A 15818-nucleotide genomic window follows, 5' to 3' on the forward strand; every position below is an offset into this window, starting at 1 on the left:
TTTAGCTTAACACATTGAGCGCAATGAAATAAACATTTCCCGGTAAACTATTTGTCACAATTCTTTTCCCAGCACTTGCAATTTACAGCTTTCCATGCTGCTGGCTCCTGCTCTATCATTGCCGCTTCACGGAATTTCTGGTCTTCATAGGAAAGAGTTAACAGTGGACACTGAAGTCTCCAGCTAGTCTGTTAGCCAGGAGAAGGGAGGAGCAGGGGAATGCCTTCCTATCCTAGACCAGCGTTTCTCAACCTTTTTTCAGTCAAGGCACCCTTTAAAATTATGGACAGTCCTGAGGCACCCTTTAAAATTATGGACAGTCCTGAGGCAGCCTTTAAAATTATGGACAGTCCTGAGGCACCCTTTAAAATTATGGACAGTCTTGAGGCACCCCATTCTAAAATGGGGTGCCTCTAGACTGTCCATAATTTTAAAAGGGCACCCTATTCTAAAATGTAAAAAACTATTCTAATAGTTTTATATAACGCAGCAACATCCACACTTGTAGGACACCCAACATTAGAGGTGATTTATTCTTCCAAAGCAAATACACTTTTTGTACTCTGGTACTGACTAGTATTCCAATGTTTCTCTTCTCCTTCAGTTTTTCTCCATCACTGAGCTAATGTGGTCCCAGAACTGATGGGGAGAGTCAAACTAGGATACGGTGCAGGCAACTGACATCCTCTTTATCAACTGATGATGTCATTGGTTGTCAGGACGCCGGCGGCTAGAAGGTCGAAATGGTGCTCAATGAAAACCTGTGATTTTGTGTAACTAAAAGGCAGGCTTGCTCCACCTGGTGTGTATACAAGTTTTGAGGCAATTTGTAGACATGTTGCCAAGGCACCCCTGAAGAAACCTCAAGGCACCCCAGGGTGGGTACCTTGGTTGAGAAAGGATGTCCTAGGTTATAGGGTTGTGTGTTTCTATTGATGTACACAGTGTGTGCATACAAGGGTGGCTCCATAGGAAGCTGCAAGACAAAGAAGATACTCTGAAACAGGAAACCTGGGGCAGCAGACCTGGCAACGGCTAAAACTGGAACATAGGCAAGGATTAAAAAGATAAAGAAGCTGCATACTCAATAAAGCCAGCCATAGACGGTTCGGTCCCTGATGAACCAGCCAAAATTCGAACCATGTATGGGCAGGCTGCATATACTCAAGCTGATCGATAAATCAACTTGGGTGCAACCAGCCTGTCAGATTTTACATGTGAATATTGCTAGTGGTTAATATAGTCCATAATCACTGTGTACTCCCTGCAAGGACGGCTTCCCCAGCCCCACCCAATGGCTCCGCGGGAGGGATTCCCCATCAAAAATGACTGTGTTGGAGGAGATCGAACGTTTTTTTTTCCTGCAACCCATCTATGGCTGGCTTAAATCAGCTGCTGAAAGTGCTTAAAAAAACAACAAGGGTTTCATTAGATTGTAAGCTCCCAGGATCAGGGTCCTCCTAACCCTCTTGTATTGAACTGTATTGCTGCTGTATTGTCTCCCGTTATATTGTACAGCGCTGAGCAAACTGTTAAATCCTGTATAATAATCATAATTATTACTTTATATTATACTCGGAACACTGATTTTTGCTTGACGGGTTTACTGTATTGTGCTGCCCTTTACTACACTTTTAGCATTTCTAAACCCCCAAAACAAAATAAAGTTCGGATTGCAGATTACCAGTCTTTAGATATGGTGGAGTCATTAGTTTTCCTTATTTTTCAGGCTAAAGACATTTTTCGGCAAATACAAAATACTTTTTGATCTTGCTGAAAATTCCAGGTCCTTGTCATTTCTTGTGTAACAATCTCATCTTCCTTCTATAATCTACTAATCCTATCAATTTTCTTAGGACTGGAGATGAACAAAGGCAAAGTCCAACTTGTGTTACAACCATGGATTCCCTTCTTAGTTACAGAAATAAGGTTAGCCACCAAAGGGACCAGAAGCATGCTATTTTTTTAGGATAGCCAGCTGCAAATAAAAGGGAAAAAGCAAGAAAAAAGAATGTAGCCAACTAAGTATAGGTAGGCTGAAATATATTACATATTTGTTTTTGGGCTTAGATATGCTTTGAGGTAGGTGGCGTCCATGACGGAGCAGAAGCCTAGGGCACATAGGAGACAAACTTGAGATTAAAGACGGTACCAGTGCCTGTCCTGTGGGTGTGTTTTATTCTACCTGACAGGTTCATCGAATCTCAAAAAAACAACAAAAAAACAAAAAACAAAAAAAAAACAAAACACCACTGAATTTTGTTTGTCATCATTTCCGCAGTCATCCATACATATTATGTAACCAGATTTCCATGAACACAAGCAAAATATGAGCATTGCACATCCCTATGTTTAACCTTTGTGAATTGAGCCTAATGAATATGTCTGTATGGGGAGAAAACGTACCAACAAAGGTAATCGATAATACTTGCAAAGCTTCTTCTTTCACCCTCCTAATGTAAGAAAACAGCAGTCTAGTTAGAAAACAGGGATGTCAAGTCATTTGATACAAACCATGTCTGCAAATATGACATTTAGGAAAGGTTCCTCACTCGTAGAAACCATAAAACAAAGACCCATATAGGTGTTCCTAGCAGTACTCAGCCCTGTGAATTGCACATTCCTAAATATTCTTCTAACTTTCTTGTTTAAGAGCGTGTGGCGCTGGACATAAAATGATCAATTACTTGAGCCTGATAGCTTGGGTTCAGCAGCTCTCCAACAAACAGGGGCCCCTTGGGAAAAATATGAGTCACCTGATTTGAAAATTCCACATATGATAAGTTATTGGTCCTCAACTTGTGGCCCTCCAGCTGTCGCAGAACTACTAATCCCGTCATGCCTCTGCCTTTGGGAGTCATGATTGTAATGGTCATCCTTGCAATGCCTCATGGGACTTTTAGTTCCACAACAGCTGGAAGGGCCACAGGTTGAGCACCCATGTGATAGGTCAGCCATACATGGGTCGATTTCCAAACAATTTTTCATTCGAAAATCAGACCTAAGAATAATCGACTGTTAGTGGGGCAATGGCACCGGCCGATTTTCGTGGTTCCTCCCCATTTTTTTTTATCGGGCATGTTGCAAATTTGTGAAAAACTACCAATTTTCAAAAGCCAGCCTACAATTACTTCCCCAGAGTGTTTATGGGAAAAAGATAGAGAGCAACAAAGGGGAATGCTTTATAAAGGGATTTTTGGTTGAAAGGAAAAATTTATAGTAGAGAAATATGGGGGAAACCACTGCCGATTCCTGCCTGGCTGTCATGCTGACCCTTTGGCTGCAAATATTTTCAAGCCGGTATCCCAGAATCCGTATGCAAATCAGCAGTTGTGACTTCATTGGCAGCATACTGTTTCTGATATAGGGCATCAAAAACTGTAGTAAAGCTGTGGTAGCACCCAGATGTTGTAGAGTTCCCCTTTAAACTCTAACACTTCTAGCAGCCTGTGTTTTGCAGAAGCGAGGTTTTTGGCTCATCTTCCCCCCCTCCCTTATTTCCTATGTACCGGTTTGTAGCTGGTGTTTCTTATCTGCAGTTGTTGTCCAAGGTAATTCTGCAGAGTTTAGGAAGCCGTTTGAGTGTATAGAAAATAGGAACGGAATGTATGCCTTGTGACGTAATCATTGGTATATACGCTTGTAAGATGTTTTCTATAACTCACTTAACAGAGGAGAGCGCGAGCCATCTGTTGAGTCAAAACAGCGCTGCTTTTAATAAATGAGTTGTATTCCTTAAGAGTCCGTGTCCAGAGTTATCTGGTGTGCCAAAATTGCTACTACAACGCTGGCCATACATTATACAATTCTCTTTAGAAAATTGCTTTAGATTTACCAAAAAGCATATACTATAAGGTCAAACCTAAACAACACTTTCAATTGTATCCAATTAAGCAGGCCCTTGAACTACAAGGTAAATCTAAAGGAAATTGGGCAGAAATTGAACAGAAAATTGTATAGTGTATGGTCAGCCTTACAGTCAAAGCAAGAGACAGACCATTATTTCCAGGAGGTCAGCAATGGCAGCCCCTTGTTTCAGATGGAGATAAAAATGACAAGGATACTATTGTTACTGATGACAGAGTTGTATGAGTTACCACATGGAAAGTCTTTAGGTACTCGTGCAAGCAGGACATTTTGAAAACTTGCCTAGAAGCTTTTCTTCCTGACAGTAGCATTTTTGCAGAAAAAACGCCTGACACTTGTAAAAGCGTCTAACACTTTTACAAGAGTTTAGATGCATTTACAGGCATCAAGAACTTGGGTGTTGATGCATTTCATTGGGCAGAAAAATAATTTATTTTGCCCATTGAAATGAATTAATGCTCAAGTGCTAAAACACAAACACACCTAGTGTTAACACGCGTTTACCAGCATCAAACGTTTTTTGTTCTGCCAAAACGCAGATGTCTGTGGATACATTTGCACTGTTTTGTTTTTTTTTTGCCACTAAAGGCTGCTAAAAGTCTATGTGTGCATGGATACATACAGTTGCAAGAAAAAGTATGTGAACCCCTTGGGATTACGTGGAGTTTTGCATGAATTGGGCATAAAATGTGCTCTGAACGTCATCTAAGTCACAACAATAGAAGAACACAGTCTGCTGAACATAATACTACACAAACATTAGATGTTGCCAAGGTTTAATTAACATGGAGGGACATATGGAAGCAGAAGGAAAGAAAAAAAAAAACACTCGACACCCCTAAAAGCGGCAGTGAAAATGTCCTGTGTGTGTGAGGCCTTAAGCTTTAAACGGGAAAGTCTAAAAGAGTTATCTGGCCTTATAAACATTTATGATAGTTCTGGTCTCTATAAACCATTTGAGGTCCCCCAATATAAGAAAATGCTACCAATTCAAAGTCCAGCTTGTAATTCTCATTCAGCAAGATATACATACAAATTAGGTTTGTGTTGGACCAATACAAATAAATTATTTAAAAATATATATTAAAAAGGGGTTTCCACTTTAATCCAAAAAACAGACCCAGATTAAGAACCTTTTATACCCTGCTTGGAATTAAATAAAAAAAAATTGTTTGGAAGCAGGAAAAAGGAAAGAAAGAAAAACAAAAACAAAAAAAACCCCACACTTGACCACCCTAAAAGCGGCAGTAAAAATGTTTTGTGTGCATGAGGCCTTAAGCATTAAACAGGACAGTCTAAAACGAGATATCTGGCTTTATAAACATTTTTCATAGTGCTGGTCTCTATAACCCATTTGAGGTTCCCCAGCATAAGAAAATGCTACTAATTCAAAGTCTAGCTTGCAATTCTCATTCAGCAAGATATACATACAAATTAGGTTTGTGTTGCAGCTATACAAATAAATTATGTGAAAATATATATTAAAAGGGTTTCCATTTTAATCCAAAAACGGGCCCAGATTAAGAACCTCCTAAACCCTGCTTGGAAGTAAATTAAAAAAAAAAAAATATTGAAATTGTTCTGTTGCTTCCACTGCCTGGATAGTTAGAAATCTCGGACACACAAGTGTTTTCCATAGGCCTGTGTTTGTTGATTTGCTCTCAAAGTGCACACATTACCGCTTCCATGCCGCCCTATAGCAGAAATATTGCTACAGGGTGCGCAAAATAACGTATACATGCACGTGATTTGCATTTCCGGGCAGGGGGCACTGCCAGCACCACCACTGGCGACTAAAAAGCGAGTATATCAATAAAAATTCAAATATATCTATAAATTCATGAGAAGTCCGGTAATACCTAGATAATAGTAATACCTAGATAATATGTAATGAACACATAGATAAGAATGCAGCAAATATATCAATAAAATGGACAAAGTGATTCACAAAATCCCCAAACGTTAGTATGCAGGATAACAGTGAAAGTTCCAGGTGAGATATAGATATAACCGCTTTCCTATCCCAGTGTGGGATAATATGTCATCTGGTGAGAAATAGTAAGATTGCACACTAACCGGAAGCGCAATCTTAATGCGCATTTGATCGAATGTATCAACCGGAGGTCTCCTATAGGGTGCAGCCTGGTACAAGATCCCCTCCTCTGTTGTAGTGGGTATTAGAGATGTCAATCAGAGGGCCCCTTAAACGGGTTGTCTGCAATAGGGTCTGGTCATAGGCTTCCCTCCCCTGGTCTGGGTGGATAACCTGGGGTCCTGGGATGGGGTTTAATTGCTCGGTACAGAGCAAAAAATATAGATGCCCATACAGGCTGCTTAATACACTGACCAGCTGGGTGAGGAGCCCTTGCATGCCGTGACGTCACGCCGCCAGATCACGGAGGTCCGGTGGCCATCTTAATCACCCAGCTGGTCAGTGTATTAAGCAGCCTGTATGCTGCTATTTTACAGACACCCTGTTATTTTTAAGATACCCTATGTATGTTTACATGCTCTAATTTTACTATTTACCCAATAAATACTGCTACATACTACACTATGGGCACCACGTGTCTCTCTCCTGCCAGCAATAGCATGCTGCTGTGTATCTCTCAGCAGCATGTTCCCTAATAAAACATACACAGTAAACAGCACACAGTTAACCCTGTGATTGCCCCAGATGTTAACCCCTTCCTGCCCAGTGTCATTAGTACAGTGTCAGTGCTTTTATTAGCACTGATCACTGTATTAGTATCAATGGGATGTCAATGGCACTTAGTCAGTTCCCCCCAGTGCCAGAAGGCGCCGCAGTCCTGCTATAAGTCGCTGATCGCCGCCATTACTAGTATAAAAAAAATTAAAATTGCAGTAAACTATATATATATATATATATATATATATATATATATATATATATACACATATATATATACATATATATACACACACACACACACACACACACACTAACATATACACACACCATTTGTAGACGCTGCAACTTTCACGTAAACCAATTAATTTACACCAATTAATTTACACGTATTGGGATTAATATTATTTTTTTTTTAGCAAAGAAATGTAGCAGAATACATTTTGACCTAAATTTATGATGACATTTGATTTTTTTAATTTTGCAATTTGGACAAGTTTAATAGCAAAAAGTATTTTTTGAAAATTGTCCGTCTTTTTTTATTGATAACACAAAAAATAAAAAATGCACAGGTGATCAAATACCACCAAAAGAAAGCTCTATTTGTGGGAAAAATGGACATAAATTTTATTTATGTACAGTATTGCAAGACCGCGCAATTGTCAGTTAAAGTAACGCAGTTCTGTATCGCATAAAATGGCCTGGTCAGGAATGGGGGGTAAATCCTCTGGAGGGTAAGGGGTTAAAGCAGAGAGAATAAAGAGCTAAAATAGATGCAATATGGCAGCTTCAAGCTCATATGAAAGATAATGTTCATGTAATGGTGGTAGAAAACTGGTGCAGAAATCTTGAGAAACACAACACAAATGATATGAATCTTGGGAACCCTTTCTTGACCAAAAGTGGAAACCTCTTTTACATATTTCTACCTTTGTCTTAAATAAGAGCAATGGAGCATTTAACAATTTGAGTGCACCATACAGAAACAACAAAAAAAATCATATTTTAACTGATTAATTGTTGTCTTCTTTCACACTATTAATACATGGAACCAAGAAACTTCTCCATCTACTACAGACAATGTACCACCAACTGAAAAAAGCAAGTCACTCCAATTTCTAGTCATTTCATACTAGAAGCATATACATATATAATTCCATTAACTATCAGTTCCACCAAGCTCGTGAAACCTGCTACAATAAAATCTGAGGTATTGGATATGGCAGCTAACTAGATTCTATCATTCTTAAATCTACACCAGGAAAAAAAAAAAAAAAAAACACGTTTGGAATGTAATTGGATATCATAGGCAAAAATTCCATATTTTACGCCAACAGTATTATTGAATTCTTCTGCATTATTGGGCTCAAATAAGTAATCTGCTATCCCTGCATAGGCTGCTTGGACCTTTTTAGGGCATTGTGGACTAAAACTCCAACTGACAAGTTTCAGTAAACATATTACAAGTCCTTAATAACAAGTGATTTTAAAATCCTGCTATAACAATAAATATCTTTTTGTGTAAATGTAGGATATTATCTACGTTTCACATACTGTCAATGACATCCAAAATATAGAAAATTCAAAAGGTGCTGCAAACTTTTGGATCCTTATCTACTAAAACATTCTTTATGTGACCTCTTTAAAACATTTAATGTGACCATAAAAATAAGTTCCTTAAAATTAAAAAAAAAAAAAGTATTTGACTTAGCTCATAGCAGCCACAAACGTTGGCATTTCTAGGCCATTACTTTTTTTAGCTACAGGCTTTCATTATAGCTTAACTGGTGATATTGAAGATATTTTTCCACATGAATCACTGACTGGATAGTTACCTGAGAGATGGGACTATTCTTTTTCTTACCCATTGTTAGACCTGTTACTTTTGGCCTTATCCATGATGAATGATAGTTTCGAGATTGCTGATACCTGACCTTTTGCTTAATAATTTTCATGTGCAAAGACTGTAATGCAAAAGCCTTACTGTATGGTATCCATTAAAATCTAATAAAAATTACATGATAAAATAAGTTACCATTTCCCAAACTGATCTATATAAATTACAGCCACACTGTGGTAATTTACGTAGAAATAGGTCATTTGCCCATCAGTATATTTTGTTGATTGTACTTTTTAAACACTGTAACCTAGAGTTAATAGAGCGCCAATTTGTAAGAAAAAACTATTTCCACAAGGAGCTTGACTACTTGGCTCAGCACAAAATCAGTTAGGACAGTTGCCCTGTTGGAGGTAGGGAGGGGAAATCAGACAGTCCAAGGAACTGTAGTGGTAAGTAGGTAGCTGAGGCTAGTAGCCTAAGACCTAATAAGTTGGTACAAGATGCATTATGTGTTCTGTTGACTGTAAAATATTTAATTTCCTCAGCAATCTCTGGCATCATTAGAACAAATTGGACAGTGTGGGGGGCCAATCTTTCATATATAACAAAGGTTCTTAATATAGTCCCTACATTCTGGAGGATATCTGCAAACAGTTAAAGAATAACTCTACAGTAGTTAGAACCATGCAGTTCCCATTCCCACCATTGACAACTCTGACACTCTAAGGCAGCCTCTCAACCAAGGTTTTGTGGAACCCTAGGGATCCTTGAGAGGTTGCTTGGGGTTCCTTGGGCAATGAGCAATTTTTGCTTCTTAGATAAGGAACCACTGACACCATTGGGTTTTTGGCTATCCATAATTGGGGAATTCATTCCAATGACTACAAATATAAAGAACATTCTAATGCCAATGTACAGAGAGCTGTAGAGATGAGAATTAATTAGCAGGGGTTCCCTGAGACCAGAAAGTTATTTCAAGGGTTAAAAATGTTGAGAAAGGCTGTTCTAAGGCAATAAAATAGGATTTAAATAAAATTCCCCCACATGTGTATGACTCCTGGAAGGATTCTATAAACATTACCAGCTCTATCCAATAAAGAGTTCTTTTCTTCTTGCATCCCTCATTAAAAGTGCAATTGCTGATCTCATCCTGAAAATGCCAGTTACCTCTCTATAACATTCAGTAGGAATGGCCAGGAACAAGCATGAAGCCAGTAATGTCAGAATGTCTGGACTGCATTCTTGTTTTAATAGCCTCTAGACCACTGACGTTCAGGCAGGGGAGATCAGTAATAAGAACCTCTTTATTTCCCATGTCCCAGGTTCAGTTATAATAAAACTGAATGAGCTCATGTCAGCCAATCAGAATCCATCGTTGACTGGTTTGAGTTCAGCTTATTTGATTCTGATTGGTTGCTTTGTTTAGAAAGAAGAACCCTTTGGCCAGGACCACACAGTGGCTTAGAGGATAGCAATTATACCTTGCAGCAGTGAGGTCCTTGAGTCACAACCAGGACACTCTGCATGTGCTTGCATAAGTTTCCTTCAGGTATTTCAGTTTACTCCCACACTCCAAAGACATTTTGGTAGGTTAATTGGCTGTTGTCTAACTTGGCCCTAGAATACAATCAGGTCCATAAATATTGGGACATCGACACAATTCTAACATTTTTGGCTCTATACACCACCACAATGGATTTGAAATGAAATGAACAAGAACTGTGCTTTAACTGCAGACTGTCAGCTTTAATTTGAGGGTATTTACATCCAAATCAGGTGAACGGTGTAGGAATGACAACAGTTTGCATATGTGCCTCCCACTTGTTAAGAGACCAAAAGTAATGGGACAATTGGCTTCTCAGCTGTTCCATGGCCAGGTGTGTGTTATTCCCTCATTATCCCAATTACAATGAGCAGATAAAAGGTCCAGAGTTCATTTCAAGTGTGCTATTTGCATTTGGAATTTGTTGCTGTCAACTCTCAAGATGAGATCCAAAGAGCTGTCACTATCAGTGAAGCAAGCCATCATTAGGCTGAAAAAACAAAACAAACCCATCAGAGAGATAGCAAAAACATTAGGCGTGGCCAAAACAACTGTTTGGAACATTCTTAAAAAGAAGGAACGCACCGGTGAGCTCAGCAACACCAAAAGACCTGGAAGACCACGGAAAACAACTGTGGTGGATGACCGAAGAATTCTTTCCCTGGTGAAGAAAACACCCTTCACAACAGTTGGCCAGATCAAGAACACTCTCCAGGAGGTAGGTGTATGTGTGTCAAAGTCAACAATCAAGAGAAGACTTCACCAGAGTGAATACAGAGGGTTCACCACAAGATGTAAACCATTGGTGAGCCTCAAAAACAGGAAGGCCAGATTAGAGTTTGCCAAACGACATCTAAAAAAGCCTTCACAGTTCTGGAACAACATCCTATGGACAGATGAGACCGAGATCAACTTGTACCAGAGTGATGGGAAGAGAAGAGTATGGAGAAGGAAAGGAACTGCTCATGATCCTAAGCATACCACCTCATCAGTGAAGCATGGTGGTGGTAGTGTCATGGCGTGGGCATGTATGGCTGCCAATGGAACTGGTTCTCTTGTATTTATTGATGATGTGACTGCTGACAAAAGCAGCAGGATGAATTCTGAAGTGTTTCGGGCAATATTATCTGCTCATATTCAGCCAAATGCTTCACAACTCATTGGATGCCACTTCACAGTGCAGATGGACAATGACCCAAAGCATACTGCAAAAGCAACCAAAGAGTTTTTTAAGGGAAAGAAGTGGAATGTTATGCAATGGCCAAATCAATCACCTGATCTGAATCCGATTGAGCATGCATTTCACTTGCTGAAGACAAAACTGAAGGGAAAATGCCCCAAGAACAAGCAGGAACTGAAGACAGTTGCAGTAGAGGCCTGGCAGAGCATCACCGGGGATGAAACCCAACGTCTGGTGATGTCTATGCATTCCAGACTTCAGGCTGAAATTGACTGCAAAGGATTTGCAACCAAGTATTAAAAAGTGAAAGTTTGATTTATGATTATTATTCTGTCCCATTACTTTTGGTCCCTTAACAAGTGGTTGGCACATATGCAAACTGTTGTAATTCCTACACCCTTCACCTGATTTGGATGTAAATACCCTCAAATTAAAGCTGACAGTCTGCAGTTAAAGCACATCTTGTTCGTTTCATTTCAAATCCATTGTGGTGGTGTATAGAGCCAAAAATGTTAGAATTGTGTCGATGTCCCAATATTTATGGACCTGACTGTATGTACAGGTCTACAAATCACAGCTACACCATCTACTGGCAGAACCTGGTTACACATTGTTGATTGGGTAATGCAGCTCTAGTACCTGGTAGACATTTCAAGCAAGGAGCCAGAGACGTAAGCTTCCAAGGTTAGAAGTGCACCGCAGATCGCCACATGGCCATGGTAGTGGGGATAGGATGGGTTATTCTTTGGAAAAGGCCATAGGCATTTTTCATGTGACAGGGTATTTTTTTTTTCTGAAATCACAATGGTGTTAGGAGACCAGCTTAGAAATAAACAGCAATTTTGGAAAAAAAATCCTAGCAATCTACTGTATTGGCCAATTTCACTTACTGGCTCACATGAGACTGAAAGAAAAAATGCTTTGCAGGTTTGTGTTCTTGGTCCATCTATAATTAGATGGAGTCTTAACTAATCTGTGATGGGGAGCTTGGTAGAAAAGATACATCCTAGATTTGAAATGTAGGAAAGATGTGGGAGAGGCTGTTTCCTATAAGCATTCTACCTGAAAACTTCTGTACATGAGGTGCAATGGTGCTTTGTGGCAATACTCAAAAATTCAGTCACTATTTATCAAACAGCAGCTTACTCTGGGCGCTTTACATTTCTGAGAACAATCAACAAACCTGGGAATGTGCAAAACAAGTATTGTATATTAATATAGGAAAAGACCAATGCACAGGGCTTTGTGCCACTGCAACCAATCAGAATGCATAATGACCTGATAGGTTGTTGAGGGTTAATACACATGACCTCTGCTCTTGGGATTGCATGAATAGGCAGGTTTGAGGCACCCTGCTGTTTTTACCCACAAAAAAGGACAGTTGAGCTGGGTGCAGGTTACCCTTTCTTCCAGTGCCTGTTTTCATATTCTCCCAGGATCTCTTGTCCTGGTTCATGCAGCTGAGCTCTCATTCTTATGTCTTTCGGACTGGCAGAACTATGTAAACACATAAAACAAAAAAGTACAGCTGACCCATATCAACCAAACAGAAACTAGGTCCAACTGCCAGCACAGTACACTGATTGGTTGCAATGGGTTACTGTGTGCTATTACCTTTAGCACTGTGTTATTATATAACCCCAATACCTATGTAGCACATCTGTACAACTAGGTCAACTACAATATTAAAAAGGTACTTTGCCACACCTGTGTAAGAAGCCTCAGATGCAAGGAGCCATTCTGACTACTGGTTGCACTTCATTACCAGGGCAGTGAAGCTGAACCCATTGAAAGTTACATTGCTATAGTGTGCACCCTTTATGCGAGGCTTCTCACATGAGTATTTTGCTTTGGGACAGGTACCCTTTAAATCACCTAGATCATATCACATATAAAAACTTTTTTTTTTTACATCAATACAGTCACAAAGAGTATAAAAAAAAGTCTATATTTACATCTGTTGTGAATTCTACATTGAACACTGCTCTTGTAGGGCCAGTGTATCAGTATCTTGAAGAGGCAGGTAAGTGACGATGAAAAGTAAGTATTGCCATGGGGTGATTCCATCGTGTTAGTCCATCAACTATTGGTTGTTTTTTTTAAAGGTACTTCGAGCCGATCCTAAAAAGTGGATGTGTTGGTGAAATAGTGGGGACCATCTTTTAACGTGAACCAATAATCATGGAGGTCGCAGCCCATTATTTGCTAGCAAAGGGAAAATTTAGATTTTTAGTGTATTGTTGAAAGTACAAGTTCTTCAAAGACTACCCTGTCATATTGCCAGTATCCAATCTGGTGTTCTCCCAACTGCTTTTTAGTGGTCTATTCCTACAAATGGTGGCCAACCAATCCTACCCAAAATACCCATAATTCCAACAGCTTCAGTAGCACTTCCTTTAACGAGCTGACTCAGTCATAATGAACACCTTCCTAAAGCAGTAAAAGACTATGGGAATGGAGTTTCCCTGCTGCATAAACATGGAGGTGTGGTCTTGGAAACCGTATCCCTAGGGCTAGACAACATCAGGTGACTATTGTCCCAAGCAGCCATCCTTGCGTGCTTGAATTGAAAGTCTCCCACCCATTCTGGTTTCCTGTCATTGAAAGTTACTAGAAGCTTCTATAGGGACAGAGGTAATGCCACAAGGCCTCCTAATGACTAATGCAGAGGCAGCAGTCTTCATCTGGCCTTCTGAGATGGCAGTAGCTACAATTCTGTAGCTGCAATGATTCCAGCATAGGAGTGTTTGAGGTGGATTACTAGTACCCACAATCCGACCTCATTAGAGGTCACAACCCACACCTATCTGATACACATTCTTCCGTAGGAAGAAGGTATCTACTCAAATGTAAACTATGAAACTCACTTGCTCGTCTTCTCTGCCCTCATTTTCATCTCTTAGCTGCCAGAAGGGCATTGCAATGAATACTGCAAGTGATGACTGGAAGGGTGTGGGGAGTAATTGGACTACAAATGCAAGAGTAGGACCTGGATTCGCTCCTAGCATTCAAGAGCCCCGTACTTTTCCCTGTACAGCAAGAAAAATCTACTATTGAAGTACCCCTTGAGTATTGGTTCAATGCATAAAATGGCTGCTTTAGCCTTATATAGAAGACAGATCTTCTTTAATCACACTTTTGCAGGACAGAAATGCTGTACTCACTTCTCTGAAGAGCCCATCCTTTTAGACTTTATAAAAGCCATCCCATGAGTCCTCATGTGGGTATTTAAGGCAGCTTCAGTTTCAAATGTTTTGGAGCAAACTTTGCATGTTTTGTCAGATGTTAGGCTATGTGCAGCTTCGTTCCCAGCTGCAGGTTTATTCTCCTGCTGAGCATCCTCTTTGGAACCATTTTGCTTGCCAGAGGTCTGCGGCTCCTTGAGCTTGTGAACGATGAAGAGGTGTCTGGAGAGGGACACATGTGAGGTGTAGCAGAGGCCACATTCCTGGCACTGGTAGGAGGAGCCATCAGATTTGTGCTGGGGTATGTGCTCATGAAACTGAAGAAGGTTTTCTGTCGTGAAGCCACACACAGCACACTTGTGGACCTTGAAGACATTGATCTTCAGTTTCTTCAGGGGCTGAGTGATGGCTCCCCGGGGAGACCGGAATTCCATAACTGGTTCTTCCAGCTTACGCTTTTGTGCAGGCATCTGAAAAAAACATTTAATAAAACACCATGAGATTCAATAGCCTGAACATAACCCTGACACAAACCTGGGTAACGCAATATTCAGTAAGGAGTGTAAAAAATGCATAAAGATGTTGTAAATGTAGATACAAATCTCAAACTTTCTTGGAAAAGTTAAATTAGGCTCTACTTCCACCATTTTTGTATAAACAGAGAGGTTGTAAAGGCAGAAGAAGCAGGACGAGTGTTGATCAAGCTTGAGATTATTTGATGAGGAAAAAACCTTGTCAGGTTCTGAGAAACCCGACCTCCAGCAGTCCTGGGCCTCCTTCCTCCCCTCCATTTCAACACTACAGCCTTCATCAGTGCACACCTCGATTCCATCCTCTGGCCTCACTGGTGTGCCCTTTAGTGATGTAGAGGTTGGAAAAAGGAGGCACAGTGCAAGGTGGGGGGCATAGAAATCCAACTTTCCTGAAAGTGTCAAATGCTGAAGACACTGATGGAGGCTGCAGTGTTGGAACGAAGGAGCGGCAGGTGACAAGGGTCATTGAAAACACGAGTACAGTAGCTCTTCACTTGCAAGGACATCTCAGCACCATGTTTTAAGAACCTGAGATGGTCGCTTTAAAAGTGGAACTTAAGGAAAAATCATATTCTCAGGATCTTCGTTAAATACTCAAAATTATGCCCTACTTTAGTCTTATAGCTGCATTCATCCTGTGGGATTATATCAATATTCAATCATTCGATGGGTGTCTATATGAAAAAATTCCCTGCTGATGTTCTGCTTCCTTGGTCATCTTTCCTCCTTTAGATGACCAAGGATGATTAGACAGTAATGGAGCAATTGCACACTAAAGAAGTCATCCCTGTGCGCTCTACTCATGTAAGCACATTCTCTGACACCACTGTGCAAAGCAGTAGAGCCAACTAGTTCCTAGTTTTGGCTCTTCCTCAACTAGTTCTGCTGTGTAGAGGATTAAAGGAGGCCTATATGAAGAAATATTGAGGTATATACATAAGCTGCACATAAAAATACACTGAATGATTTTTAAAGAAACATTGCAGAATTTCCCCCATCCTCTTCCAGGAGGGTCGTCTC

At 40.1% G+C, this 15818-nt stretch overlaps 1 protein-coding gene across 1 annotated transcript in view; it reads right to left on the reverse strand.

Annotated features, from left to right (window-relative positions):
• Positions 1-11615: 11615 nt before the first annotated feature.
• The window catches only part of ZNF532 (zinc finger protein 532), a 59798-nt gene continuing 55595 nt past the window's right edge, over positions 11616-15818 (reverse strand). The window contains exon 8 of the mRNA XM_089683423.1: positions 11616-14735. Coding sequence (XP_089539549.1) covers positions 14241-14735 — 495 coding nt within the window. The 3' untranslated portion in view covers positions 11616-14240. The remainder of the gene's footprint in view (positions 14736-15818) is intronic.

The sequence above is a fragment of the Staurois parvus genome, unplaced genomic scaffold, assembly GCF_062004578.1.
Source record: "Staurois parvus isolate SC_StPar_1 unplaced genomic scaffold, SC_StPar_1.0 ptg000310l, whole genome shotgun sequence".
Classification (NCBI taxonomy): domain Eukaryota; kingdom Metazoa; phylum Chordata; class Amphibia; order Anura; family Ranidae; genus Staurois; species Staurois parvus.